At 49.9% G+C, this 27,850-nt stretch overlaps 4 protein-coding genes and 1 non-coding gene across 5 annotated transcripts; 1 reads left to right on the top strand and 4 right to left on the bottom strand.

The window, feature by feature from the left end:
• The first annotated feature begins 5,429 nt into the window (after window positions 1–5,429).
• Window positions 5,430–7,141, top strand: LOC123120236 (uncharacterized). Its single transcript, XM_044540220.1, has one exon. The coding sequence runs from the start codon at window positions 5,826–5,828 to the stop codon at window positions 6,789–6,791; it is 966 nt and encodes a 321-aa protein (XP_044396155.1). The 5' UTR covers window positions 5,430–5,825; the 3' UTR covers window positions 6,792–7,141.
• Window positions 7,142–10,081: 2,940 nt separating this feature from the next.
• On the bottom strand, window positions 10,082–11,037 carry LOC123124562 (stress-response A/B barrel domain-containing protein At5g22580). The gene is made up of 2 exons (XM_044545152.1): window positions 10,773–11,037; window positions 10,082–10,509 (listed from the first exon to the last, which is right to left on the bottom strand). The coding sequence occupies exons 1-2, from the start codon at window positions 10,967–10,969 to the stop codon at window positions 10,305–10,307; spliced, it is 402 nt and encodes a 133-aa protein (XP_044401087.1). The 5' UTR covers window positions 10,970–11,037; the 3' UTR covers window positions 10,082–10,304.
• A 2,352-nt stretch (window positions 11,038–13,389) lies between these two features.
• LOC123120230 (stress-response A/B barrel domain-containing protein At5g22580) lies at window positions 13,390–14,472 on the bottom strand. The gene is made up of 2 exons (XM_044540218.1): window positions 14,226–14,472; window positions 13,390–13,961 (listed from the first exon to the last, which is right to left on the bottom strand). Exons 1-2 carry the CDS (start codon window positions 14,339–14,341, stop codon window positions 13,748–13,750), a joined length of 330 nt encoding a protein of 109 aa, XP_044396153.1. The 5' UTR covers window positions 14,342–14,472; the 3' UTR covers window positions 13,390–13,747.
• Window positions 14,473–15,143: 671 nt separating this feature from the next.
• LOC123120229 (RING-H2 finger protein ATL67) lies at window positions 15,144–18,181 on the bottom strand. The gene is made up of 2 exons (XM_044540217.1): window positions 17,687–18,181; window positions 15,144–15,805 (listed from the first exon to the last, which is right to left on the bottom strand). Exons 1-2 carry the CDS (start codon window positions 18,010–18,012, stop codon window positions 15,394–15,396), a joined length of 738 nt encoding a protein of 245 aa, XP_044396152.1. The 5' UTR covers window positions 18,013–18,181; the 3' UTR covers window positions 15,144–15,393.
• A 2,376-nt stretch (window positions 18,182–20,557) lies between these two features.
• On the bottom strand, window positions 20,558–20,630 carry TRNAA-AGC (transfer RNA alanine (anticodon AGC)). Its single transcript has one exon. It is a non-coding gene; the product is annotated as a tRNA-Ala (tRNA).
• Between the last annotated feature and the right edge of the window lie 7,220 nt (window positions 20,631–27,850).

The following is a 27,850-nucleotide window of genomic DNA, read 5'->3' as shown; positions in this document are numbered from 1 at the left end:
CAGTTGTCAGACCACATAAGTGTAGCATTACCTGAATTTGCTTTGCAGACTGCAAACTGTTTATAATTAGGCAGAAGTTTGAGCAAAGATTTCCACCAGAATGAGCCCACCAGTCTCTATCCAGGGAGAGAATTGGAATAGTAAGTCTCCCAAATGATACTAACCCATGGTATATATGCCTTATTCAGAAATTTGTGGAGTTGCTTCATGAGTAGTGCCTTGTTATGAGTCTCAATATCCAAAATCCCAAGTCCTTCATTGGCTTTAGGTTGACATGCTTTATCCCATGCTATGAGAGTTGATCCTCTCTCATTTGATCCAAAAATTCCTCCAAAAACAGTTCTTCAGATAAATATTCAGTTGATTGACCATAGTTGCAGGTAAACTGAAAGAGCACATGAAGAAAATGGGCATGCTAGAGAACACAATTTTAATGAGAGTCAATTTGTCTCCAGTGGAGAGTAAAGTTGAGCACCCTAGCAGTCTGTTTTCCACTCTTTTCAGAAGAGGCAAGTAATCCTCAACTCTTGGTTTGTGGAGGCTGAGTGGTAGGCCCAAGTAAGAGTGAGGTAGATTCCCAATTTGACAGCCCAAGATAGAAGACAAGTATAGCATCTGGTGATCAGAAGTGTTGATGGGGATCATAGTTGACTTGTCGTAGTTCACTTCCAGGCCAGTGAAAGTTGCAAAGTGGAGCAGCAGATTTTTGAAATGGATCAGTTGAGAGGCCTCAGCTTTAACAACTAGAATGGTGTCATCAGCATATTGAATGATAGGAAAGTCTGGGCTTGTTTGATGGACCGAAGGTGCTTCTATCATCGAATTATGCATAGCTTCATTCATCATAGATTGCAAGAGATCTGCAGCAATCACAAAGATGAGAGGTGATAGAGGATCACCCTGTCTCACTTCACATTTACATAAGAATTGTTTGCCAGGTACCCCCATTGAGTAACACAGATGAAAAACCAGTGCCATAAATCATTTTAATCCAATTAATCCACTTGCTTGCAAAACCTTTGGCTTGCAGAATCTCTATGATTGTGTCATGATTAAGCATATCAAATGCCTTTTCAAAGTCTAATTTCAGGAGGACCACTTCTTGATTTGACTTATAGCATTGATGGATGTATTCAAAAGACCAGGCTAGGCAATCTTGGATACATCTGTTAGATAGAAAGCCATATTGATTGGGATGGATCAGTTTGAGAATCTTCTTTTGTAGCCTGTTTGCCAGCAGCTTGGTTAAGATCTTCAATGTACAGTTTAATAGAGAGATGGATCTAAAGTCGTCGGGGTGAACAACATCATCTTTCTTGGGGATCGAGGTGATGAATGAATAGTTGATACTCTGCAAATTCACTACCCCCTTGTGAAAATCTTCAATAAGTCTGTAAAAATCTGGTGCCACAATATCCCAACAAGCTTTGAGAAATGCTGCATTAAATCCATCTGGACCTGGAGCTTTATCAGCAAGCATATTCTTAATGACATCATCAATTTCTTTCTTAGAGAAAGGGGTCTCAAGGTCTATCAACTCTTCATGGTGCAAAAGCAGAGACTGGAGAAGAAGTGGGTTTTTTGTTTTGGAGGTTCTGCCCAATCTCTTCTTAAATGCACTGAAAAGAATAGCAGCTTTTGCTTGGTGGTCAATATGCTCTTGATCCTCCTCATCTTTCAGCATTGCAATATGATTGAAGCCTATGTTTAATGGTGGCTTTAGCTTGAAAGTACTTTGTATTAGCTTCCCCCATCTTAATGTTCCTGATGGTAGCCCTTTGCTTCCAAAAAATCCTCTGTTGTTCATTAATAAGCCTCAAGTGTTCAATGAGAATCCTCCTGCCATAAGATTCTTCTACAGTCAAGTCTCTATATTCCTCTATAACATCATAGAATAAAATCATGAAGTTGGTGTTCTTGATAGTATCTTTCAGACTGGAAATGGTTCTGGCCCAGATTTTAAGGCCCTTCTTGAGCCTTTTGAACTTAGTTGCAATGCACTTTGCACTATCATTTTCATGAACCTCTTGTTCCCAGTTTTGTTTGACTACTTCCTTAAATTGAGGGTGTTGGAGCCAAAAAAATTCAAATATGAAAATTTGAGATCTTGGGATGCAGGTGCCAATTTTGATAAGAATAGGGATGTGGTCTGAAGTGGTTTTGGCAAGGGGGGTGGCTAATGTGGAAGGGAAAGTGAGTGTCCATGCTTCTGAGGTGAAACACCATTCCAGTTTTTCCAGTAGAGGGGCTTCTTGCTGAAGGAAATATGCCCTAGAGGCAATAATAAAGTTGTTATTTTATATTTCCTTATATCATAATAAATGTTTATTATTAATGCTAGAATTGTATTAATCAGAAACTTGATACATGTGTGGATACATAGACAAAACAATGTGTCCCTAGTAAGCCTCTACTAGACTAGCTCGTTAATCAAAGATGGTTACGTTTCCTAACCATAGACATGTGTTGTCATTTGATGAACGGGATCACATCATTAGGAGAATGATGTGATGGACAAGACCCATCCGTTAGCTTAGCATAATGATCGTTCAGTTCTGTTGCTATAGCTTTCTTCATGTCATATACATATTCCTTTGACTATGAGATTATGCAACTCCCGGATACCGGAGGAATGCCTTGTGTGCTATCAAACGTCACAACGTAACTGGGTGATTATAAAGATGCTCTACAGGTATCTCCGAAGGTGTTTTTTGGGTTGGCATAGATCGAGATTAGGATTTGTCACTCCGAGTATCGGAGAGGTATCTCTGGGCCCTCTCGGTAATGCACATCATAATAAGCCTTGCAAGCAATGTGACTAATGAGTTAGTTGCGGGATGATGCATTACGAAACGAGTAAAGAGACTTGCCGGTAACAAGATTGAACTAGGTATGAAGATACCGACGATCGAATCTCGGGCAAGTAACATACCGATGACAAAGGGAATAACGTATGTTGTCATTACGGTACGACCGATAAAGATCTTCGTAGGATATGTGGGAACCAATACGAGCATCCAGGTTCCGTTGTTGGTTATTGACCGGAGAAGTGTCTTGGTCATGTCTACATAGTTCTCGAACCCATAGGGTCCGCACGCTTAACGTTCGATGACGATTTTGTAGTATATGAGTTATGTGATTTGGTGACCGAATGTTGTTCGGAGTCCCGGATGAGATCACGGACATGACGAGGAGTCTCTAAATGGTCGGGAGGAAAAGATTGATATATAGGACGATGGTATTCGGACACGGGAAGTGTTTCGGGATGCACCAGATACTTATCGGGTCACCGGAAGGGGTTCCGGGCACCCCCGGCAAAAGATATGGGCCTTATGGGCCAAGATGGAAAACACACCAGCCACAAAGGGGCTGGTGCGCCCCCCATATGGGCTGGCCAAATTGAAGTATGAAAGGGGAAGGAGGAAAGGAAAAAGGGAATAGGATTCCCCCTTCCTCCTCTTCCCTTCCTACTCCGAATAGGAATAGGAAAGGGGGAAGGCCGAATTGGGAGGACCCCAAGTAGGATTCCTCCTACTTGGGGCACCTCCTTGGCTCCCTCTCCTCCCCTTCAACCTATATATATGTGGGAGGGGGCACCGCTAGAACACACAACAAACATCAATTGTTCCAAGCCGTGTGCGGCGCCCCCTCCACAGTTTGATCCTCCGGTCATATTGTCGTAGTGCTTAGGCGAAGCCCCGTGCATATCACTTCACCATCACCGTCACCATGCCGTCGTGCTGACGAAACTCTCCCCCGACACTTTGCTGGATCAAGAGTTCGAGGGACGTCATCGAGCTGAACGTGTGCAAAACTCGGAGGTGTCGTACGTTCGGTACTTGATCGGTTGAATCGAGAAGACGTACGACTACATCAACCGCGTTAAGTAAACGCTTCCGCTTTCGGTCTACGAGGGTACGTGGACACACTCTCCCCCTCTCGTTGCTATGCATCTCCTCGATAGATCTTGCGTGATCGTCGAATTTTTTTTAAAATTGCATGCTATGTTCCCCGACACTTGCATATTGCTCCAGGTGAATTTTCTTCCTTTAAGGGGAATTTCAACAAGTATGAATGGGGCTCATGCTCACTTGTTCTCTGATGATCGAACTGTGCGATCCCTGCTCGAAAATTGCGTCAAACACATCAGAGATTGATTAGACGGCCTCGTAGAGTGTTTTCCTTAACGAGATGACCAGACTCTCTTCTACTAGCCATATGAAATGAGAGAAATCAATATTTAGCACGTCATGTCTTCCATCTTTATGTTAGTTTCTTTATAAGAGCATGGTTAATAGTATAGTCGGATGATGGCTACATGATCTTGCCACATCATCTATAGCCTACCTTATAGCCCACAAATATAATAGTCACATATAAATATATACTACTTTGGTGAAACATGGCCCACCTACCTCCATCCTTGTTTATAGGTCCCCTTTGTAGTTTGTGCCAAAATTTGACCTAAGATTTAACTAACAAAATACCAATGCATGCCAACAAAAGTTATATTGTTGGATTCGTATTTGAGATAGTTTTCAATGATATAATTTTTTATGACATGCATGAACATTTTGGTAGTTCAATCTATGGTCAAAATTTGGCACGAAATACAATGAGGACCAATAAACCAGGAAGGAGGTAGTAGTGTCTAGGAGCGCGTGCTACAGCCGGCTCTTAATCATTAGCCCACTTATCTTCTCTCTCCTCTTCTCTCTCATCCAATTCATCAAAAATATAATATTTAAAGCGTTACAGCCCACCTACATCATCCTATTATCATTGCTCTAATCATGTTTAGCTTTTAGGTCATGTTTTCCTCATTAACTGCAAACTCTCTTTTTCTTAATGGCAATTGAGGACCCATATAAAAGATATATTTTCTCTTTTTTGCACGCCAACCAAGACCATATTTTCAGTATACAAACATTGCCAGCGCGTTGTAACGAATATAAATAATCTAGTATGCTAGCTTCTGATTACTTGTCCATCTTAGTATGATTGTATAAATAAATATTTTTAAAATCCTGTCCATGATCTACTTTGATGAGAAGTTTGGTAACTAAAGTAAAATAAAATTAGTCCAGAAGGTAAGTAAATTAAGACGATTGATTATAACATATAGGATGTTAAACGAAGAGGTAGTGGGAAGAAAAGTAAAAGATGAGACCTTACTTTTTAAGTAGTATTAGTATAGAGATAATAAAGATGTTGGTCCAAGAGAAAGAACAAATTTATATGTCTCTTTTATCTAAAATAATTACAACTATCAACCATGTTTCAAAATTTATATGGAATACTTTTATTCATATATATGTAATGCACGTAATAATTTTGAAATATTTGAAGGGAACAGTCCTTTCTCCGAATACCCATTTGAAAGTATTGTTTACGTAGAACGAAATTTCACACATTTTCTACTGTACAGATCTTGGCATAATAATAAACCTCTAATAAATATACAGGCCCAGCCCAGACAAATACTGGTAGGATCGGACGGCTCGTGTCCTCCCGCTCCTGATCGGACGGCGGGATCCGCGGGCGGGCAGACTTAAAGCGGAAGGTTCCTCCTCCTCCGGCTCGTCGCCACCTCCGCTCCGGCAGTTACCGGTTCGCTGCTGTGCCTGCGCGCGTGCCACCCTCGCCGCCGGGTTGCCATTATGAGTTGAGTTGGAGCCCGATCTCCCCGTCCCCGTTGCGTTAGCCCCACCACCTTCTCACTCATAACTCCCTCCCCTCCCCTCCACTCCCCTCCCCCTCCCTCGCTCCTGGCGCGGCACCCGCAGGCCGCAGCGCAGATCTCCTTCCCCGAGGAGGAGGAGGAGATGGTGAGCGCGTCAAGCCTGCTGCTGCCGTCCTCCATGCGCGACTTCGCCTCCTGCATCGGCGACGGCGCCGTCCGCGTCGCCTGCGCCAGCCCCTCCTCCACCCTCACCTCCGGCGGCGGCTCCGGCTCCGGCTCCGGCGCCGCCTCCACCCTCGCCGTCACGGCGTCCTACCGCGCCACGCCGCTCAACTCTAACGCCTCCTCTCCGCCGCTGCTGTTTCGCCTGACCTGGGCCCACTCCCCGGTGGGCCCCACACTGTCGTTTGCTCCGTCCGCCGCCGCGCCTTCCGTTCTCCTTCGCAGGCGCAGGGGCACCCGCTCCTTCACTCTGGCGGATGGCGGCGGCGATGCGGATGATGCGGAGGCGGGCTCGGAGCCCCCCATGCTCGCCCTCTTCTGGGACCTCACGGCGGCGCGGTACGACCCCGGGGCGTCGCCGGAGCCGCTCTACGGCTACTTCGTCGTCGCCGTGGCCGGCGCAGAGGTCGTGCTCGCGGTGGGCGACCTGGCCGCGGAGTTCGTCAAGACCAAGTTCGAGGGCCAGATCTCCAAGGCGCGGTGCCTGGCGGTGTCGCGCAGGGAGCGCGTCGTGGTCGCCGACCCGGCGGCAATGCACACCGCAAGGGTGCGCTTCTCGGAAGGCGGGCCGGAGCACGAGGTGAGCGTCGGGTGCGCCACGAGCTCCGGGGGAGGGGAGGAGCTGTGGGTCAGCGTCGACGGGAAGCGGGCGGTGCAGGCGCAGCGGCTGCGGTGGAACTTCAGGGGCAACCAGACGGTGTTCGTGGACGGCGCGCCGGTGGACGTTATGTGGGACCTCCACGGGTGGTGGTTCCGGGACACGCCGGGCTGCGCGGTGGTGATGCTCCGGGCGAGGAGCGCACTGGAGAGCCGGCTGTGGCTGGAGGAGGAGGGGGCAGCGCCGGGGTTCTCGCTCGTCGTGCAGGCCTTCAAGGCCCCGCCATGATCTCCATGACCATGAGGTTTCCGCTTGCTCCTCACTCTGGCTACCTGCCCATTTGGGAAAAGGTAGTTGATTGAATTTAGCAAAACCAAGACGAATGCGATGTTTGGTTGGTGTTAATTTACAGCTCTAGACATATATAGCTTGTTTTTAGAGGGACAATAAGCTTGGGATGAAAGTGAAACATAATTCATGGATCATTTTAGGTGGTAATACTCAGAGAGAGATTTACTGCGAGTGTGCAGTGCAGGATCATCCCCTTTGTTTGTTTTCCCTCTTTATCCCAACCATTTTTAGTGGTGTGTGCTCGTACAGTTGACAAATAATTATACAACATTTCAGAATCTTGATTCTGCTCTTCTCTTCTGTGTGATCAAGGTGGGTGCTCGTAGCTCAATACTCTTTATACCGGTGATTTGTGTCTGTCTGCATAAATTCTGCAATTCAGCTCTCGGGTTCCCACAATCTGAGATCCACCAGAGCATCAAGAACCCAAGTGTGCAAATTTGACCCCTTTATATCCGCGGACACGTACGGTCACCCCTCACTGGAACCACACACCTCATTTACAAACCCCTATTTCCATTCTCATCCATGCAACGTTAAGTTCCTCATACTCGCTTCGCTTCTAAATACAAATCCTTCTAGAGATTACACTACGGACTACATACAGATGTATCTAGACATATTCTAGAGTGTAGTTTCACTCATTTTGCTCCGTATGTAGTCCATATTGAAATCTCTATAAAAGGACTTGTATTTAGAAACGGAGGGTGTACATAGATAAACGAGCTACATTTGAATGAAGATTATCCTACTTTTACTCATTGTCATCAGAGATGTAGATGCCCCCTCGCCGGAGCCACTGGGCTTGTGGTCATTGGCGGCTGGGCGAAGCTCCGGCGCCTCCTTGTCGTCCTCGTCCGTGACAAGCCGCTGCCTCCTCATGTTGGCGAGGTAGATACGGCGGCGGTTTGCCACCACCTCCCGCTCGGACAGGAGCGACTCCAAAGATAGCTTGGTTTTCGGCCACGAAGATGGGATTAGTGACGAGCGCCACGAATGCGGCATTGCCTACTTGTTTCGCCTCCAATGGCTACTCCACTACAAGTTGCTCTGGAACTCGGCCTCCTCCATGCCAAATCCGTCGGGCTCTATGCCCGGCGCCTCCATGTCCGCCTCCTCCTCCTCCTTCACAAGGGGTGCAACGTTCCTCTACCTCGCACACCTCCCGCGTGATCTCCGCTCGACGCTCGCACGTGAGCATTTTGCAGTATGTGATCTTTTGACGGACCATAGCGAGGTCAGAGTTGGAGTGGAAGCAGACGGGGGAAGCGGTGGAGGCGCAGGCGGGAGGGAAATGGGGCAGTTCGGGTTTATCCTCGCCATCCGGCTTAAATAGCCGGATTTGGTCCCTTTGGGTCCAAATCGATGGAGGAACCCGCCTGACCGATGGTTTACGCGCGTGTTCCGACTGTCAGTCCGACGTTGCAGACATGTCCGAGCATCCCCATATTCGCTCCACATATGAACTGGATATGTGGGGTACCGGACAACCCAGACGTTTGGACTGGGTGGGTGTTGGGGAGGGGGGGGGTCCGGTGAGTGGCGTTTTTTTGTCCGGGCCCTGTCCGGTTGTCCGCTCAAACATTTAGAGGGAAAGTGAGGGGTTCGGTTGTAGATTTCTGAATTTATTCGAAAGTGATTCGCTTTTCTTATTTGATGCTCTCACAGGTCAGGTCGATCATCCTAGAACCGCCATTTCCTGCATCATGCTGTTCTCACTCTCTTGTCATGTAGAGTAATTTGTACGGCACATTGGACCTATATATAGTTGTCCACATTAGTAATTTGTCATGTCACCCCCTCATGGGAATTTCCTTTTGGTCTGTGACTCTACTGTATAGCTGGTGCTGGACAATTGCACATGGTCTTGGACATAGTACAGTAGTAGTATAGTCTAGAGTGGAGTGTGTTGATTTCACATTGGTCCCAGCTGCCCCAGGATAGGAGGTAGTCACTGTTCCCCTCCCCTCGCACACAGAGTCCAACTCGCCACTCGTGAGATCCTCGCTTGCTTTTCTTTCTTTCTGCTGCTGCTTCTCACGCGAGGAGTTTTATTGTCTGTGTCATGCATTCCTTGGTTGTTGATGTTTGTTGTGCCTTTTTCCATTGGGTGCGAAATTGCCAGCACAAGGCACACAGCACCTCGCATGTCTCCATCATCGGCTCTACACCACACTTCACTCTGCTCGCCACGCAATCACGCTGACACGCATACATTGCCACGCCTTACGTGCCATCCTCGATCGTAAACTTGCCACAACAGCAGCATTTTGTTGCAATGTTGCACGAGTCCCTCGAGAGATTGTTCTTTTGTTCTTGTTGCGGAGTAGATTTCGTTGCTTTGCTTTTGGGTAACATGACACCTTGTATAGCTGCGTGATAGTAGTATGCTGTTCTCAACCATTTGTGACCTGGACGTATGCGTTAAAGTGGCGGGGCTATCGCTCCATTTCTCCATTGCTGTACGTCTAAGAAAGAAAGTCGATAGATGGGGAGAGCCACCACATGGTTTACGCTTGCAAGTCTTGTCAAACCTCCTCTCTGCCTCTACGTGGATGATATCTGCAGGTATGATATGATGCTGACGGGTGACTTGCGGGAAGCTGAAAGTAACGACCTCAGTCGTGAGGTTTCTCCTCATCACCTCTAAGTCTTGAGTCTCAATTTGTTGGAGGATCATCATCTTACCACCGGTTGCATATATGTACTCCGTGTTTGGCAAATCACATCTGAAAACCATGACAACCCTAGATGACGGCTGCATACGCACACTATTCATTTCACCCGTTTACTCATGGCCGGCATCCATGTCACCGTCAGAATTCAGCACTCCTTACGTTTCTAGATGTTACTTCCTCCGTTCATTTTTATGAGTCGTTTCAGACAACTGAAATTAAGCTGTTTTGCACGCTGTCTACAACGCCTTATAAAAATGAACAGAATGAGTACAGGAATTTTTTAGGCATTAAAACCGTCAGGAAGTTTCGGTGCGCACTTGGTAACCTCTGCAATTGCCTCCTCTGAAGGCTAAGTAGAAAGATAGATCCCCAGCATCCCCCGAAAGGAAAAGCGAGAAAGATAGCACCGCTTCTAGAGGACGGCAAGTTAACTGCCAATGTAAATGGCTTCACATGAATGTACTCACGCGCATCTCACTGCCCAGTGTTCGCCACTGTGCTACCTCTATACTATAGAGATCCATCAAGCGTACGTCATGAAGACCGAAATGTCAAGAAAAACAAATGAAAATCGCACAAGTTTATTCAAGGGTGGGTAACCAAACAACTTTTCAAGGGAACACGCGGCATTACAGTCTTACAGGCAGGCAGCTGCACCAGCTAAACACTGAAGCAGAGAAAGGAGGCTCAGGTACTCCTACACTACACCAGAGCTGCAGCAGATAGATAGATAGTTGGCACATCCATGCTTGGTAGAGATACTGGAGGCGGATCAGGCAGGCGGCGCTGGCTTGACGAAGACCAAGGGGAAGTCCATGACGACGACCTTGTCGAGCGCGGCCATGAAGGTGGCGGCGAACGCAGAGTGCTTCTCATGGCCCATGCACGCCGCCAGGTCCTCGGCGCTGGCGAAGGTCATGACGAAGACGTGGGTGAAGCCCTGCGTGAGCGCCTCCTGGTTCAGCACGTCCTTGCCCCTGCAATATGCATGGTGTCAAGTGCTACTAAAAGCAGGCTGAAGAAATATCCATGAATGAAGTATGATGTACGCAATCTTGATCTTTTACTGTATGCCGGCCTTCAGAAAGAACTTTTGGTCACTGGTTTATAGCACAAAGTTCTTCAGAAGAAATGTAGCACTAGATTTGGATACATTAAAGTGCACTGGAAAGTATATATGGATCTGGTGATGTTGCTTTTTCACAGCACAAGCTAAGGAATGCAAAGTATTTATGCGTACCACCCGAAGTATTTGACGGTGTCGAGCTCCGCGGCGAGCTTGGTGAGCTCCTGGATGATGTCGTCCACCACGACGCCTTCCTTGAACTTGGCCATGCAAAGGTGCTTGAACTCCGCCATGGCCCAAAGGCGGCTAGCTTTCTCTTTTCTCTCTTCCCTCCGGCCGGTGGCTTTGGTTGCAGTGGCAGAGGCCGCCATGATCACGCCGTTTTAAAGCCGGGAGGGAGCGGGGGGAGAGTTCTGCCCAGATTTGCTCACGGTGACGGTGAGGGCCACCACCGCCCATAGGAATCACTCAGTCAGTCTAAAGCTTGTTGGGCATTTTTCTTCCTTTTTCTTGCCACCACACTGGACTTAATCATTTCAGCACAGGAGGTGAAGGCCGACCATGCTACTGCTGCATTGAGCACAGCACAGCACACTGTTAGATCTACTAGCTCGCATGGCTGCATGAGCCTCTCAAGTCTGAACCATGATTGTACCCGATCCGAGCGGCATCGGCATCGGCGCGCAGGCCCCACCGGGATCTGCATGCCTGCTAATGAGATGTCAACATTCTGGAGTTCCATCTTTGTGATCTTGAATCTTGGATCAGAGTTGCTTAGAATTATGCGTGTTAGATGATGCTTGACCAGTTCATCTCATCAGACCAGTTAGGTCGCTCACTCACCAAGACCAAGGTAACTTGACGAAGAATAGACACTGAATCCAGGTAGATGGAAACAAGATGGCACCTAATGTTGATGGAGATTGCTAACCACGTGTGCCATGCGGTGATGTTGATGCTAATCAATTCTCGTGCTGATGGATCGGTGGGACACCTCCAATCTTTCAGTCCGAGCAACATCTCTCTCCTAGTCTCTACTACAGGTCACCAATTTTACTAAGGGTATTTTAACCGATCCCAGGGAGTAAATTTAGCTTTTTTCTCCTCTAAACCGCACTTAGCCGATCCCTTATAACCATTAGTGGTGTATAAACTTTTTACTCCATCCCCATTCTTCTCCCTATATTTACTCCGGCTCGCGGCGGCCGAGTAAAATTTCCGTACTCTCTCTTCTGTCCCCCGCCTCCTCTTCTCCCCCTCATCCCGCCGCCGGCGCGACCCCGACCCCGATCCGCCACCCTCCCTCCTCCCCGATGGCCTGACACGGTGGCCGCCGGTCCCCTCCGCTAATCCGCAACACAGATCCGCGACGCCACGCCCGCGGGTTGTCGTCCACGGCTGCTTCCTCGAGCCGCCGCCGCTCGGCCAATCCGCCAGCCGCCGTGTCCCCCACACATTTTGCGGACTTCCCGGACCTCCCTCCGCCGCAGCCACCCACGAGGACCTACATGGGAGTCTGACAACGGTCGTAGGGGATGTGGCCGAAATCACCGATCGCGAGACCCACAAGCGGAAGTGGGTCGGCTCCTTCCACACCGCCGAGCTCGTAGCCATGGAATACGACTGGTGGTAGGTCCAGTTCCACGACCGCGATGCGATGCTCAACTTTTCCATCGGCATGACTCTGTTCCACCTCGTCCCGTCGGAGCTGGGGGTGGTGACCGCTCGGATGGCGCGGGAGGCGAGGGAGGCGAGGGAGCGCCTCGAGGCCGAGGCCTAGGCCTACATGGATGAGTTCCACCGGCATTACCCGGAGCTAGTGGAGACGGAGCGGGAGAGCTTCGCCGTCAATGACGGCGAAGTTATCGTTATCTCCGACGATGAGGGCGGCAACGCCAACGGCGAGGAGGGCGGCAACGCGGGTGGCAAGATGGGCCGCAACGACGAGATGGACGTCGAGGAGTGGTGGAGCATCTTCCCCGACTACGGCGACGACAGCACCGGCCCGGACCCAGCTCTCACCGAGGGTGGCCTCACCCGGAAGGATTGACTCGACCTCCACTTCGGCCGAAAGTAGTTTAAGTTTAGTTTTAGTTTAAATTTATGTTTAATGTTCGGTTGCGAGAACTTTACGTGTTGAACTTATGTTTAAATGCATCATTTTCGGTTCAAATTTGATTGAATTTGTGCAAATTTAATTATACTCCACTAATTTTAGGGGATCGGTTAGGTGTGGCGAAATTTTAGGTTATACTCCGCTAACTTTTAAGGGATCAGTTAGAAATGCCCTAAGCACATACAAACCTGTGCAGTGCAGCTTCCATTGTTGCAGTTATCTGCTACACATGTTTTCGTTTTTTTGTAAGCAAACCCCGTTTATCGTCAATCTTTTTCCCAAGGAAAAACTAGCATTTCATCGATCCCCTGATCATTTTCGGCCTCTTCTTTCCATTCGACAGTATTACCATTTGACAAAATCTGCAGTAACTCCACACGTTTCGACTATTAACAAGATACACGGTTGTGTGCATCGGGCCGGCCTTCATTCTTGGTAAATAATGAAGGAGAAGGCAAGAAAGATAGCACCGCTCAACCACCCCAGGGGCAGCAATTGAAAGGCTAATGTAAATGGCTTCACATGAAAATTCTGACATGTTACTGTTCATCAATGCCTTCAGCTTCAACAATGAAACTTGCATTGCCCGAGTTTTAACTGTTTACGCAATAGTGGTCAGCACGAGTGAGCCATTACAGATTGGATATCCATCGATTCATCATGAAGACCAAAAAGTAAAGCAAAACCACCGATGTTTATTCAAGGGTGATAACCAAGCAACTTTCGAAGGGAATGCACGGAATAGAGTTACACCTTACAGTGGCTTTACAGGCTAGACGGCCGGTTAATGCCGTGGTAGCAGGACAAGCAAGCAAAAAAATAGGAGGCTTTAGGTACATCACAGCTGCAGCCTTCAGATAGATAGATGGTGGTATTACCTGAAAAGGTAGGCACCTTACAGTTGCTGGCGATGGTAGATGCTTATACTTGCTTAGTAGTAACAGATAGACAGTGGGGTGGGGTGTATATATCATTCAAGCTTTTTTAGACGGAGGAAGTAGTAACAGATAGATACTGGGGTGGGGTGTATCATTCAAGCGGCCTCAGGCGATGGCACCGGCTTGGCGACGACGAAGGGGAAGTCCAGGACAACCACCTTGTCGAGCACGGCCATGAAGGTGGCGGCGAACGCAGAGTGCTTCTCGTGGCCCATGTACGCCGCCAGGTCCTCGGCGCTGGCGAAGCTCATGGAGAAGACGTGGGTGAAGCCCTGCGTCAGCGCCTCCTGGTTCAGCACGTCCTTTCCCCTGCACCCCCAACACAAGGAACAATCAATCAATGATATACTCCTACTAAACTCTAGATAGACACACTGATGAACGGTGATGCCTAATCTTGAATTCTTGATCTGTTGCTGAATTAAACTTCAACATAGTTTTGGTCACCGGTGAAAGACTTTAAGGTTCTTTTAAAAGAAAAATGCAGCAGACAGTTTGAAGTGTACTGTGCAGTAAAGATGGAATCCCTTTTTCGGAACAATACAAATGAGAGCAATGCAAATGCATACGTACCACCCGAAGAATTTGACGGTGTCGAGCTCCGCGGCGAGCTTGGTGAGCTCCTCAATGATGTCCTCCACCACCACGCCCTCCTTGAACCTCACCAGGCACAGGTGCTTGAACTCCATGGCTCAACAAGTGCAAAGCTGAGCCAAGCTTTCTCCTCTGCTGGCTTTGCACTTTGCAGCGGATGCGTATCATCACGCCACGGCGCTGGCCGTTTTATGGACGGGATGAGAGCTATACTCCGGTGAGGGCCACCACCACACCACTGACAGGAATCACTCACTGTAAATAGCCTTATTTATTTTTTCTTCTTATTGGCAGTACACTTGTAGTTGTAGACAATGTCATGTCCCTGCTATGCTGTTGGTCTTGAGCACACTGTTAGATCTACCACGAGCCATGAGTGGCCCCCACCGGACCGGCATCGGTGTGTAGGGCCCACAGGGGTCTGCTTTCAGAACAAGTATCATCATCATTCTGGAGTTGGATGTTGTGATCCCGAATTCTGGATCAGAATTATGCAGCACTGTACTGGTTCCAGTTCCCTGCAGTGTAGGTCAGTTAACCTCAAACCAGCCAATTGCAGTTGGGTCACTTAACCATGGTGGCTTGGAAAAACCAGACACTACTTCCAAGCGGATGCAAACAGGACACCAGCTAATCTTGATGCTGTTCATGAAGAATTCTCTCATGGATGCATGAGCGCGACATCTTCAATATGTTTGTTAGCTCATCAGTTCTTCATCTGCATTAAAACAGTCATCTCAACCAGCAAATCAAGATGCCCTACCCATCCTGTTTGTTAGCTCATCACTTCATTCATCTGCATTAAAACAGTCATCTCAATCATGTTTGTAGCTGTTTGAATTGGTACATGCACTGATGATGATGTTCCTACAACAATTCTCTGTGGGCTACCATAGATGGATACAATGGACTGTTTTCAGTCAAATTATCGAGCAAATGTGGCTTTTCGACAAGAAACCCAAAGATTTCTCATATTTACATCAGACCCGCGGAAATCTAATCTATAACAGACATCCGTTCATCCACATGGGCAGATGTTTCCAAGTTTACAGGTTGTTCACAAAAGAAACTCCAAACAGCTACTTGCCGGAGCTTAGCTGGGGAGATCACGACCTGCTGAGTACACGAGGACTCTCCATGTGCTGTTTTACTGTTTGGTTGTTATTTCGCCGGGAGAGGTAACCTCAGACAACGTCAAGTTGTCTGGCCCATCCAAGGGTGGACCGGGTACTGTCCGATTCGCCTGGTCGGGTTCGTTCTGAAGAACCTCTGATGGCCTTGGCGAATGCACCGTGCCGACAAACAGGCAATGGCACGGATCCGATATTGATGCTTCGGGAGAATAAGGAGGTATAGGTATAGGTATCACCACTGCACTTGGTAAAGGAGGCGCGATATGCTTGCTATCGGGATAGTCAGACAGTGAAATTCTACAGACTGGGCACGTTGAGTGCTGCTTTAGCCAAGCATCTATGCACACCATATGGAAATTGTGGCCACAGTAAGGAAGAGTGCGGAGTACATCTTTGTCCTCGTATTCTGCAAGACAGACAACACACCTGAAAACGAAGACACGAACAGTTCAGAGTCTAGATTTTGGTGTAATCAGGAAGAATTGCTAAAGAAAAACTAGCACAAGAAAATGGAAATACAGAATATAACAGACTAACAAATGCACACACCATCAACTAACTAATGAGCTTTTCTATAAATAACAATATACAAGCTCCGCAAAGCAATAAAGTTCGACAGACAAATCTGAAAATGATCAATTAGTGATGCGTAGATAAAAAGAAGGCAGGCTATTTCGGTTGCTCTGTTTATTTTTTGGAGTTTTAGGGGAATAATGTGTTTTCTTAGAAACCATGGTTCTAAATACGTCAATGTGTTTAGTATCAACAAATACAACAGATTTGTAAACCGTAGTATCTCCACTACCATGTTTTTCTTTTGGTAGTGCTAGAGAAAGAAGTTTCTTCCTCTTTTTTTCTAAACCAAACCGAGAAAAACTGCGATTTTTAGAAACTGAAGTGTTCATTGCCCATGCATTGGCCAAAGGCTAGCTGGCAAACTGGATGGAATGTAGTGCTTGTTACAAGATACTAAACAAGAAAGTGAATCACACAATTGGTGCAAGTAAAAATTACTCCCTTCATCCCATAATATAAGATGTTATTACAACCATTGTACTCATATATTGGTTGTAGCAACATCTTATATTGCGGGATGGAGGGAGTAGTAAATGATGTGCATCCAGCGAAAGACTTGTTCAACTAACAGTGAAGGATTAGATCGGACATCAGACCACCAAGCCAGTCCTAGCCTCCTTCTAATTAAGCACATGTGAGTACTCAATATACTTAATTACGATGCCCCATTATTCCTCAGTACGATTTTATTCAGGAGCAGCTCAAAGATATTTGTATTCCAATTATATGTTATTAATCGAGTGGTCTTATCTGTCCAATGAAAATGAAATCTCAGGGACCTCATGGTTCAATAGTCAATCCCAGTTAAACACCGTAATCAGGACTCTTGTACTAAAAAGGTCACATAATTTATCTTGGGCACCAACATGCACAAGGACATTACCTACGGTACTAAAAGAATCTAAAAACACTCTCAAGGACAGCTTCGTTACTACAAGAGAGGATCCATCTCCCCATGTGGCATTGCTGCTTGAAGATTTTTCAGTAGTATTTATCTATGGCTATACATTGGCATGATCAAATACTCACGCTGAGAAGTGATCAGAAGAATGCAAATACTTGCCAAAGATTACTGAGGACAATGGTGGGTAGTTTATACCTAGGATAATTACCCTTTTGGGCAGTATGTTTGTAACAACTAGCGCCGAGCAAAGCTCAACAATTCTTTATCCATATACTATCGTCTATGGTAAAGTCGTTGACAAACACCAAAAGCATGAATTTTCGTATGAATAAAACCAGAATTCATATTAGCTAATAATTTGTTACCAGCTTATATTATTCAGCAAGCTGGAACTGAACCATGGCATTTCCCAGTCCCAGTCCCACCTCCGTACTAATATTAGAACTCTAACCAAAAAGCATTTCACATGTATGTGGGGGATTCAGTGCTCACAGCACTAGTATCCAAAAGAATCACTAATCTTTGGCTTATAATAATGATAGTGAGATCCCTCTTTCGCCACTCACTGAGTGCGCACTCACAGCTAGAAGCTCCTAATTGCAGCGTTGGTTGCCCCAAATCAGTGGCCTAACTAAGGATCAACTAAAACCAGCGCGACCGGACTGCAATTCCGATGAATACGAGGGACATACTGACTAAATGGCGCTGCACAGTGGAGTAGATTCCAAGTTTAGGCGGCAGGCAACGCACGGCACCGCACGGGGAGGGAGAGATTGGAAATTGGAATCGGCGATGGATGGAGCAAAGGCGGATCGAGGAGCACTTACTGCGGGGCCGCGTCTGAGGAGTCGGAGTCGGAGGAGGCGGCAGCTGCGAAGGCGCGGGTGGGGAAGGAGGCGACGGCGGCCAGGTCCAGCCCCCCGGCACCGGGGCCAGCCGCGGCCTGGGCTCCCAGGCGGTCGACCTGGACGGCGAAGAAGTAGTTCGCGGCGAGGGGCGGGAAGCCCGGCGGTAGCGGCGAGGCGCGGGAGCGGCGGCGGCGGCGGCGCACGAGCGCGCAGACGAGCCTGGAGCAGACGAAGACTATGAAGAGGACGCTGACGCAGAAGCCGAGCAGCGTGAGCACCATGCTCGTCGACACCCCCGACGCCATGGCGCGGCCGGCGGATGGGAGTGCGGGTGCGGGTGCGGGTGCGAGTGTGGGCGCTGCCGCTGCTCTGCTCTCCCCTGTCTGCCTGTCTCTCGCTCTCGCTCGGTGGTGTGAGTTCTGTTAATAAATGGGATCTGCGTCTGCTGCGCACTCACGCCGTTGGGTTGGGCATTTAGGAAGTCGTTGCGTGTCGCGTGGCCGATTTTTATTCATCCGGGAATGGGAATGGGAATGGGAAGGGATGCGATGCGGTGGTGGGGGCCGATCCCGAATCCCGTTCGGTGGCCTTCAAGGAGGAAGAAAGGCTGTGGCCTGTGGGTGTGGCTGCAGCGGGCGGGGCCGTGACACCACCGGACGCGCACTACGGCGCCAGCGGCAGATAGATAGATACGAATAGGACGGATTTGCAAGCGACGGATGGGCGGAGCGGCGCAAAAGGGGAAGATACCGTGTCGACGTGATCACGCAGGGCGAGAGAGATGGATGATGAGACGTGAGGTTTCAAGCCACGCAGCGAGTCAGCGACCAAAAATTGACAAGGATTTCTCACAAAAAGGCAAAACTTTTTTTTTTGAGATGCGGGGTATCGATCCCCGTGCCTCTCGCATGCTAAGCGAGGGCTCTACCATCTGAGCTACATCCCCGTTTGAGGCCATTTTTCATTTTGACCCTAATTATACTCTTTTTCTATGGTCACATTTGCCTCGAAAACGTCCCGCTCAATGCTTGGAATGTCGTCGCGGCGCAGGTGCTCGGGCCGAACACCTTTCTGCACTTCTTCAACATCGCCTCCGTGCAGTGCGAAGACGCGACCACGCTCAATCTGTGGGCTTGGTCGGCGGACCCCAGCAAAATTCCCAAGGTGCAGAATGTCACCTTCACCTGCAACCAGCCGCCGGCGGACAGCGTCCCCGTCCCCGCCGTCGGTCGCCAAGGGCTGCGTCGGCGCGTCCTGGTCCACCTGGACCTGATCGAGGATTACCTCCCAGACTCGAATGGCCGCATCCCTCGACGCCCTCGCTCGCACCCCCCCCCCTTCAGCTGGCGCTACGGCGTGGACGGTGAGGTCCGCTCTCGTGACCGCCAGGTGGTCTTTCGGAGCCGCTCCAGGGCTCCTCGCCGTGATGACGAGCGGGCAGGTGGCTCACGTGATGATTGGCGACGAGACGACTGCGACTCCCATAACGAGATTGAACTAGGTATGAAGATACCGACGATCGAATCTCGGGCAAGTAACATACCGATGACAAAGGGAATTACGTATGTTGTCATTACGATTTGACCAATAAAGATCTTCGTAGAATATGTAGGAACCAATATGAGCATCCAGATTCCGCTATTGGTTATTAACCAGAGAGGTGTCTCGGTCATGTCTGCATAGTTCTCGAACCCGTAGGGTCCGCACACTTAACGTTCGATGATGATTTGTATTATATGAGTTATGTGATTTGGTGACCGAATATTGTTCGGAGTCCCGGATGACATCACGGACATGACGAGGAGTCTCGAAATGGTCGAGAGGTAAAGATTCATATATAGGACGATAGTGTTCAGACACCGGAAGTGTTTCGGGGGTACCGGGTACGTATCGGGTCACCGGAAGGGGTTCCGGGCACCCCCCCCCCCCCCCCGCGCGCGCAAAGATATGGGCCTTATTGGGCCAAGGGCGGGACAGACCAGCCCTTGCGCCCCCATATGGGCCAGCCTAAGTGGAGAAAGGAGAAGGGGAGGAGGAAAGGAAATAGAGGGAATAGGATTCCCCCTTCCTTTCCCCTCACCCCTCTCCCCTCTTTCCTTCCCCCCTCCGGAGATAAGGAAAGGGGGAGGACGAATTGGAGGAGGCCCCCAAGTAGGATTCCTCCTACTTGGGGCGCCCCATGGCTGTTTGATACGTCTCCAACGTATCTATAATTTATGAAGTATTCATGATGTTATTTTATCATTCTTGGATGTTTTACAATCATTTTATAGCAACTTTATATCATTTTTTGGGACTAACCTATTAACCAGTGCCCAGTGCCAGTTGTTGTTTTTTGCTTGTTTTTTACATCGCAGGAAATCAATATCAAACGGAGTCCAAACACCGTGAAACTCCACAGAGATTTTTTTATGGGCCAGAAGACTCCCGATGGGCCAAAGAAGCACCTGGGGGGTGCCCCGAGGGGGGCACAACCCACCAGGGCGCGCCAGGCCCCCCTGGCGCGCCCAGGTGGGGTGTGCCCACCTCGGTGGTGGGGGCCGATCCCGAATCCCGTTCGGTGGCCTTCAAGGAGGAAGAAAGGCTGTGGCCTGTGGGTGTGGCTGCAGCGGGCGGGGCCGTGACACCACCGGACGCGCACTACAGCGCCAGCGGCAGATAGATAGATACAAATAGGACGGATTTGCAAGCGACGGATGGGCGGAGCGGCGCAAAAGGGGAAGATACCGTGTCGACGTGATCACGCAGGGCGAGAGAGATGGATGATGAGACGTGAGGTTTCAAGCCACGCAGCGAGTCAGCGACCAAAAATTGACAAGGATTTCTCACAAAAAGGCAAAACTTTTTTTTTGGAGATGCGGGGTATCGATCCCCGTGCCTCTCGCATGCTAAGCGAGCGCTCTACCATCTGAGCTACATCCCCGATTGAGGCCATTCTTCATTTTGACCCTAATTATACTCTTCTTCTATGGTCACATTTGCCTCGAAAACGTCCCGCTCAATGCTTGGAATGTCGTCGCGGCGCAGGTGCTCGGGCCGAACACCTTTCTGCAGTTCTTCGACATTGCCTCCGTGCAGTGCGAAGACGCGGCCACGCTCAATCTGTGGGCTTGGTCGGCGGACCCCAGCGAAATTCCCAAGGTGCAGAACGTCACCTTCACCTGCAACCAGCCGCCGGCGGGCGGCGCCCCTGTCCCCACCGTCGGTCGCCAAGGGCTGCGTCGGCGCGTCCTGGTCAACCTGGACCTGATCGAGGATTACCTCCCAGACTCGAATGGCCGCATCCCTCGACACCCTCGCTCGCACCCCCCCCTTCAGCTGGTTCTACGGCGTCGTGGATGGTGAGGCCTGCACTCGTGACCGCCAGGTGGCGGGTGAGCGACACCGGGACCGCGACGATCGCGATCGGCACGACGACGACCGCGACAGTGATGGCGACCACGATGGGCGTGGGAGGCGTGAAGACCGCAATGCTTCCTCTTGGTGTGGCCTCTTTCGAAGCCGCTCCAGGGCTCCTCGCCGTGATGACGAGCGGGCAGGCGGCTCGCGTGATGATCGGCGACGAGACGACCGCGACTCCCGCGGCCGCTATGATGATGGTCGTCGGCGGGACCTGCCGGACGCCTAGAAGATCGACAACGCCAAGGTTCAATGCCTTCCCGACGGAGCAGTGATCCCAGCTTCTGGTAGAAGGGCTCGGCACCGCACGACATGTCCAGAGCGGCGTTCCCACTCTTGCGAGGTCGTCTACATCCGGCGCACTGAAGACACCAGGGGCAGACCACCCCCCCCCCCGCACGACCTCCTACGATGTGATCGAGCTACGGCCTTCCTCGAAGCTCCCTGTTTGGCTGTGTGGCGCAGCCCTGTGCTTGGGCTCGCCTGTGACACCTGATGTGCCACCAGGCTGGTCCTCCACTGCTCGTTTGAGGCAATGATCGGGTTCAGTGCCCCCAAGTCCAGCCACACCTATCCATGCACCTGCTGCTGCTGTTAGAGATGATGAAGACCGAGCGGTGGAGAGCCCTCTGGCTATGGCACCGACCCAAAGTGCCTCTGTAGGCACTCCCTTGTTCGTGCCTTGTCCAAGTGGCATCCTCCCGACACCCAACTCCACCCCGCCAAGGCCGCCGACTGCCGGAGGAAGACCCTGGCCGGTGCCACAGGACTGAACCTGATCAGAAGCAGCCCAAGGCTACAAGCGAAGAACAGAGACATGCCCGATTGCTTTGATGGCGAAAAGGCTTCTCTTCCAGCACATGGGTGTGGTGGATGAGGGGGAGATGGTAACAGAGGTTACCATTGCCAAATATGTGGCCCTCTTTCGTGGGCAGCTTCCCGACTTGGCTGTTGCTGCGCTTCGGGCGCTTTTCAGGCTTGATTGTGACCTCGCCACTGCGGTGGAAGGCGCTTTGCTTGATCACGGAGGAGGAACTGGGCTGGAACTTCAAGGCCAAGGCAGAGAGGATGCAACGACGGCCTGATGCTGTTGCTATGTTTAGCTACTGATGTACCCTAGTTTCTATGATTAGTTCACCACTTGTTGATGCTCTGGATAGGCCTGTTTGTAGCTCTGTACTTCAGCTACTCCCCGTTGTAGCCCCGGCAAGGCTCTTGTTTTTGCTCTATGTTACCTCTGATGTATCCTGGTCTTCCAATGAATGAAAGCCTTTCCATCCTAAATTAGAATGTTCGTGGTCTTAACTGTCCGAATCGTCGCACTACCGTTCATGAGACAATCGCTGCTACCTTTTGCAACCTTGTTTGCCTCCAGAAAATGAAATTGGCAGCGGTTGATCCTTCCTTGGCTGCTTTTTTGGGTGGCCAACGACTGAAAAACTATGCTGAGCGGCCAGCGGATGGAACCAGAGGAGGCATCCTCCTTCTCTGGAACGAAGACTTCATTAAGGTGGATAATATTTCCTTGGGCACCTTTAGCATCTCTGCTACCATCACTATTGTCAGCACTCTTGTTTCCTTAAAACTCACTTCGCTTTATGGTCCTATTAGAAGCAACCTTAAAGATGTTTTTTCCAAGAGCTTGTCAGCCTTAAACCGCAACAGGGTACGCGATGGCTGGTTGCGGGCGACTTCAATCAAATCTACCGCGCGTGAGACAAAAACTGCGCAAACCTAGATCGCTCTCGTCTTGTGTGCTTTCGAAATGCCCTCAACTCCTGTGAGCTGAAAGAGATCCACCTCCAGAACAGGAAGATTACTTGGAGCAATGAGCAAGCTAACTCGACCATGAGCAAGTTAGATTCTTTCTTCTGCAATGACGACTGGGACGTTGAGTTTGGCTCTCACATCCTTCGTGCTCTCTCATCCTCGCTCTCGGATCACTGCCCACTGCTTTTGGCTAGCGACAAGGGACCAAGACGACCCAAAAATTTTTGATTTGAAAATTTCTGGACGAAGTAGTCCAACTTCAAGAGAATTGTCCAAGATGCATGGAGCAACGGAACAAGCCACTCCGAGCCCTATCAAGTGCTCTTTCACAAGCTGAAAAGAACAAGTCAGTGCCTCAGGTGGTGGAGCAAATCCATCTTCTCGAATCACAAAGTGCATCTCCACATGGCCCTCGAGATCACCTTCCGCCTCGACGTGGCTCAAGAGACCAGGACACTCAGCTTGGCTGAATGGAATCTGAGGAAGGACCTCAAAAAGAAGGTGGTGCCCTTGGCGGTTCTTAAGCGAACCAGGAAAAGACAAAGTTCGAGAGTTAAGCTACTCAAAGAGGGGGATGCGAATACCCGTTTCTTTCACCTCTGTATCAACCACCGCCGAAGGAAAAACTTCATTCACCGCCTTAAGCACAACAACGGTTGGGTCACCAGTCATGATCACGAGAAGGATATTATCCAGAGCCACTTTTCAAAAGCCATTGGGAAGGGCCTCACGCGCTCCAGGGACTTCAATTGGGGCTGCATCCCGCCGTCGACTTGTGACCTCTCCGACCTGGGTGCCCTTTTCACTGAGGAGGAGGTCCGGGCTGCGATCAACGAACTTCCTGGGGACAAAGCTCCGGGCCGTGACGGTTTGTGATGCCCGGATAATTAGGCTACAGGAATCCCACGTTAACGATGCCACGTCACCTCGGTTACTGTTGCTAATCTCGCGTTGGATCAAAACCGTTCAAATTTGAATTTGAATTTTTGTCAAACATCAAAAAATTTCAAACATTAAAACTAAAATGTTCGGAGTGTGCCAATTAATGCCTAGGTATTTATGGTGAAGGAACCACGCTTTTACAGAATTCTTACATATTTTAAAATGAATTAGAACAGAAAAGGAAATAAATAAAAAGGCAAAGAACAAAAACAGAAAAACAAAACTAACAAAAAAAGGCCCCCTGGCCAACTGGGCCAGACGGCCCAGCTGGCCGACCCACCTGGCCCAATCGGCCGGCCCACCCCGCCTCCCTTATCCCCCCATCGAAACCCTAGCCACCTACCGACACCCCCACTTTCCCCCACTCACCCACGTCGCTCCCCCCCGATCCAGATCTGGATCGGGAAGGGGAACGAACTGCACCGGACCACGCCGCCACCGCCACCGATCCCCGCCGCCCAGAGCTGCGTCGCCGCCCTCCTCCTCGCCGGACGCCCTCGTCGCCTCATGTCCTGCGTCGCCTCGTCTCCGTCCTCCTCCTCGACCCCCACTGCCCATGCCCTACACCGTCCGTGAGCGCCTCCCTCTCTCCCCTATCCTCGCGCGCCCGTCGACTGCGCTCACGCGCCCGCGCGCACGCACACCTCGCGCCGCTCCTCGGCATCGCCCACATCGTCTCCGCCTCTCCGAACGCGCAGCCCCTCCACCACGACCTTGCCCCGCAGCTCCCTGCTCCGATCGTCGCCGCACCACCCACCCCCGCCTACGTCCGGGGCCGCGCCTCCCCGGTGCCCCTCTGCCCCCCTGCAGCCACCGGCCCACAACCACACACGCGCTCACCACGTCGGACCGGCGCCCTGGCCGCTCGCCTCCTTGTTGTGGCTTCCCCCGCCGCCTGCCGCTGCTCGCCGGCCACCGCCGTGCCCGTCGCGCTCGCCGCTCGCCCCGCGCTCCCGCGCCCCTGCCTCCGCCCTCCCGCTCGCGCCCGCGCGAGCCCCTGCTTGGCGGCCAGCGCCTGTCCGCCGGTGCGGCCGCGCTCGCCGCCCGCCCGCGCGCCGCGTCGCTCCCTGATACGTCCATTTTGCATCATGCTTTTATATCGATATTTATTGCATTATGGGCTGTTATTACACGTTATGTCATAATACTTATGCCTATTCTCTCTTATTTTACAAGGTTTACATGAAGAGGGAGAATGCCAGCAGCTGGGATTCTGGGCTAGAAAAGGAGCAAATATTAGAGACCTATTCTGCACAGCTCCAAAAGTCCTGAAACTTCACGGAAGTCATTTTTGGAATTAATAAAAATTACTGAGCGAAGAAACTACCAGAGGGAGGCCACACCCTGGCCACGAGGGTGGGAGGCGCGCCCTACCCCCTGGGCGCGCCCCCTGCCTCATGGGCCCCCTGGCAGGCCTCCGGTGCCCATCTTCTGCTATATTAAGTCTTTGGTCCGAGGAAAAATCATAAGCAAGCTTTCGGGAAGAAACTCCGCCGCCACGAGGCGGAACCTTGGCGGAACCAATCTAGGGCTCCGGCGGAGCTGTTCTGCCGGGGAAACTTCCCTCCGGGAGGGGGAAACCATCGCCATCGTCATCACCAATGATCCTCTCATCGGAGGAGGGTCAATCTCCATCAACATCTTCACCAGCACCATCTCCTCTCAAAACCTAGTTCATCTCTTGTATCCAATCTTTGTATCAAAACCTCAGATTGGTACCTGTGGGTTGCTAGTAGTGTTGATTACTCCTTGTAGTTGATGCTAGTTGGTTTAATTGGTGGAAGATCATATGTTCAGATCCATTATGCATATTAGTACCCCTCTGATTATGAACATGAATATGATTTGTGAGTAGTTACGTTTGTTCCTGAGGACATGGGAGAAGTCTTGCTATAAGTAGTCATGTGAATTTGGTATTCGTTCGATATTTTGATGAGATGTATGTTGTCTTTCCTCTAGTGGTGTTATGTGAACGTCGACTACATGACACTTCACCATTATTTGGGCCTAGAGGAAGGCATTGGGAAGTAATAAGTAGATGATGGGTTGCTAGAGTGACAGAAGCTTAAACCCTAGTTTATGCGTTGCTTCATAAGGGGCTGATTTGGATCCATATGTTTCATGCTATGGTTAGGTTTACCTTAATACTTCTTTTGTAGTTGCGGATGCTTGCAATAGGAGTTAATCATAAGTGGGATGCTTGTCCAAGTAAGGACAACACCCAAGCACCGGTCCACCCACATATCAAATTATCAAAGTACCGAACGTGAATCATATGAGCGTGATGAAAACTAGCTTGACGATAATTCCCATGTGTCCTCGGGAGCGCTTTTCTCTATATAAGAGTTTGTCCAGGCTTGTCCTTTGCTACAAAAAGGATTGGGCCATCTTGATGCACCTTATTTACTTTGTTACTTGTTACCCGTTACAAATTACCTTATCACAAAACTATTTGTTACCGATAATTTCAGTGCTTGCAGAGAATACCTTGCTGAAAACCGCTTATCATTTCCTTCTGCTCCTCGTTGGGTTCGACACTCTTACTTATTGAAAGAACTATGATAGGTCCCCTATACTTGTGGGTCATCACTCCCCTTGCCGCCTACGCCGCGCTCGTCGCCGTCCCCTGCCCGGCACCACTCCGGCCTCCTCGCTTCCCGCCTGTGTCGCTGCCATTGCCGCCGGCGTTCACCTCTAGCCTCGCCCCGCTGCACCGCGGTGGCCTTGCCCCGCTGCGCCCAATCGGGCGCTCAAACGCACCCGTAACCCGTCGCCCACAACGCCCGAACCTGCTATGGCCCCCCTGGGCCAATGACATGTGGGGCCCAGCCCCTGGAACGTTTTAAAAGAAAAAAGATTAAAATAAAATAATAAAAATAAAGATGAAATTTTAATTAATTAATTATTTAACTAAATTAATCCTGATTAGATTAACCTAATCACTAATTAATCTGTTTTAGTTAATCTCAGTCAATGATAGTGGGGCCCACGTGTCAGCTTGACCAGTCAATGGTCAAAGTTGACTGTTCATGTCATGCTGACATCATGATGACATCATAAATGCAATTTTCGAATTAAAATAAACTGTTAATTCTAGAAAATGTTTTCAAACTTAAGAATTAATATAAAATAATCCGTAGCTCGGATGAAAATACTTTGTACATGAAAGTTGCTCAGAACGACGCGACGAATCCGAATGCGTAGCCCGTTCGTCCGCCACACATCCCTAGCATAGCGAACACGCAACTTTCCCCCTCCGGTTCATATGTCCGAAAACGCGAAACACCGGGGATTCTTTCCCGGATGTTTCCCCCCTTCGTCGGTATCACCTCCTACCGCGTTAGGGCCCACCTAGCACCGCTCATTGTCATGTCATGCATCGTAGTGCTTATGTTTGCATTATATTTATGGTTTCTTCCCCCTCTTCTCTCCGGTAGACTACGAGACTAACGCCGCTGTTGGTGCCCCGATTGACTACGTTGTTGACGACCCCTTCTTGCCAGAGAAACCAGGCAAGCCCCCCCTTGATCACTAGATATCGCCTATTCCTTCTCTCTACTGCTTGCATTAGAGTAGTGTAGCATGTTACTGCTTTCGGTTAATCCTGTTCTGCTGCATAGCCTGTCATTGTTGCTACAGTAGTTACCCTTACCTGCAATCCTAAATGCTTAGTATAGGATGCTAGTATTCCATCAGTGGCCCTACATTCTTGTCCGTCTACCATCCTATACTATCGGGCCGTGATCACTCGGGAGGTGATCATGGGTATATACTTATATACATGATATATGATACATGTGGTGACTAAAGTCGGGTCGTCTCATAGAGTACCCGCAAGTGATTTCGATGTGGGGGCTGGAAGGACAGGTGACTCCATCCCGGTAGAGGCGGGCCTGGGTTCCCGGCGGCCCCCGACTGTTACTTTGTGGCGAAGCGACAGGGCAGGTTGAAACCACCTAGGTGACAGGTGGGCCTGGCCCCTAGTCGGCGTCCGCGGTTACTTCAAAATAACACGCTTAACGAGATTTTGGT

This window comes from Triticum aestivum, chromosome 5D, assembly GCF_018294505.1.
Source record: "Triticum aestivum cultivar Chinese Spring chromosome 5D, IWGSC CS RefSeq v2.1, whole genome shotgun sequence".
Taxonomy (NCBI): Eukaryota; Viridiplantae; Streptophyta; class Magnoliopsida; order Poales; family Poaceae; genus Triticum; species Triticum aestivum.
This window is presented reverse-complemented; position numbering and strand designations above follow the sequence as displayed.

What these genes read in the sequence shown, in the direction of transcription:
- LOC123120236 (XM_044540220.1), top strand. Translation starts at nt 5,826, where the DNA reads ATGGTGAGCGCGTCAAGCCTGCTGCTGCCGTCCTCCATGCGCGACTTC.
- LOC123124562 (XM_044545152.1), bottom strand. Translation starts at nt 10,969, where the DNA reads ATGGCGGCCTCTGCCACTGCAACCAAAGCCACCGGCCGGAGGGAAGAG. An exon ending in ACCGTCAAATACTTCGGGTG is followed by an intron (nt 10,510 to 10,772) that starts GTACGCATAAAT and finishes TGCATATTGCAG; the next exon opens with GGGCAAGGACGTGCTGAACC.
- LOC123120230 (XM_044540218.1), bottom strand. Translation starts at nt 14,341, where the DNA reads ATGGAGTTCAAGCACCTGTGCCTGGTGAGGTTCAAGGAGGGCGTGGTG. An exon ending in ACCGTCAAATTCTTCGGGTG is followed by an intron (nt 13,962 to 14,225) that starts GTACGTATGCAT and finishes TTGGGGGTGCAG; the next exon opens with GGGAAAGGACGTGCTGAACC.
- LOC123120229 (XM_044540217.1), bottom strand. Translation starts at nt 18,012, where the DNA reads ATGGCGTCGGGGGTGTCGACGAGCATGGTGCTCACGCTGCTCGGCTTC. An exon ending in TCCTCAGACGCGGCCCCGCA is followed by an intron (nt 15,806 to 17,686) that starts GTAAGTGCTCCT and finishes CTTCGTTTTCAG; the next exon opens with GTGTGTTGTCTGTCTTGCAG.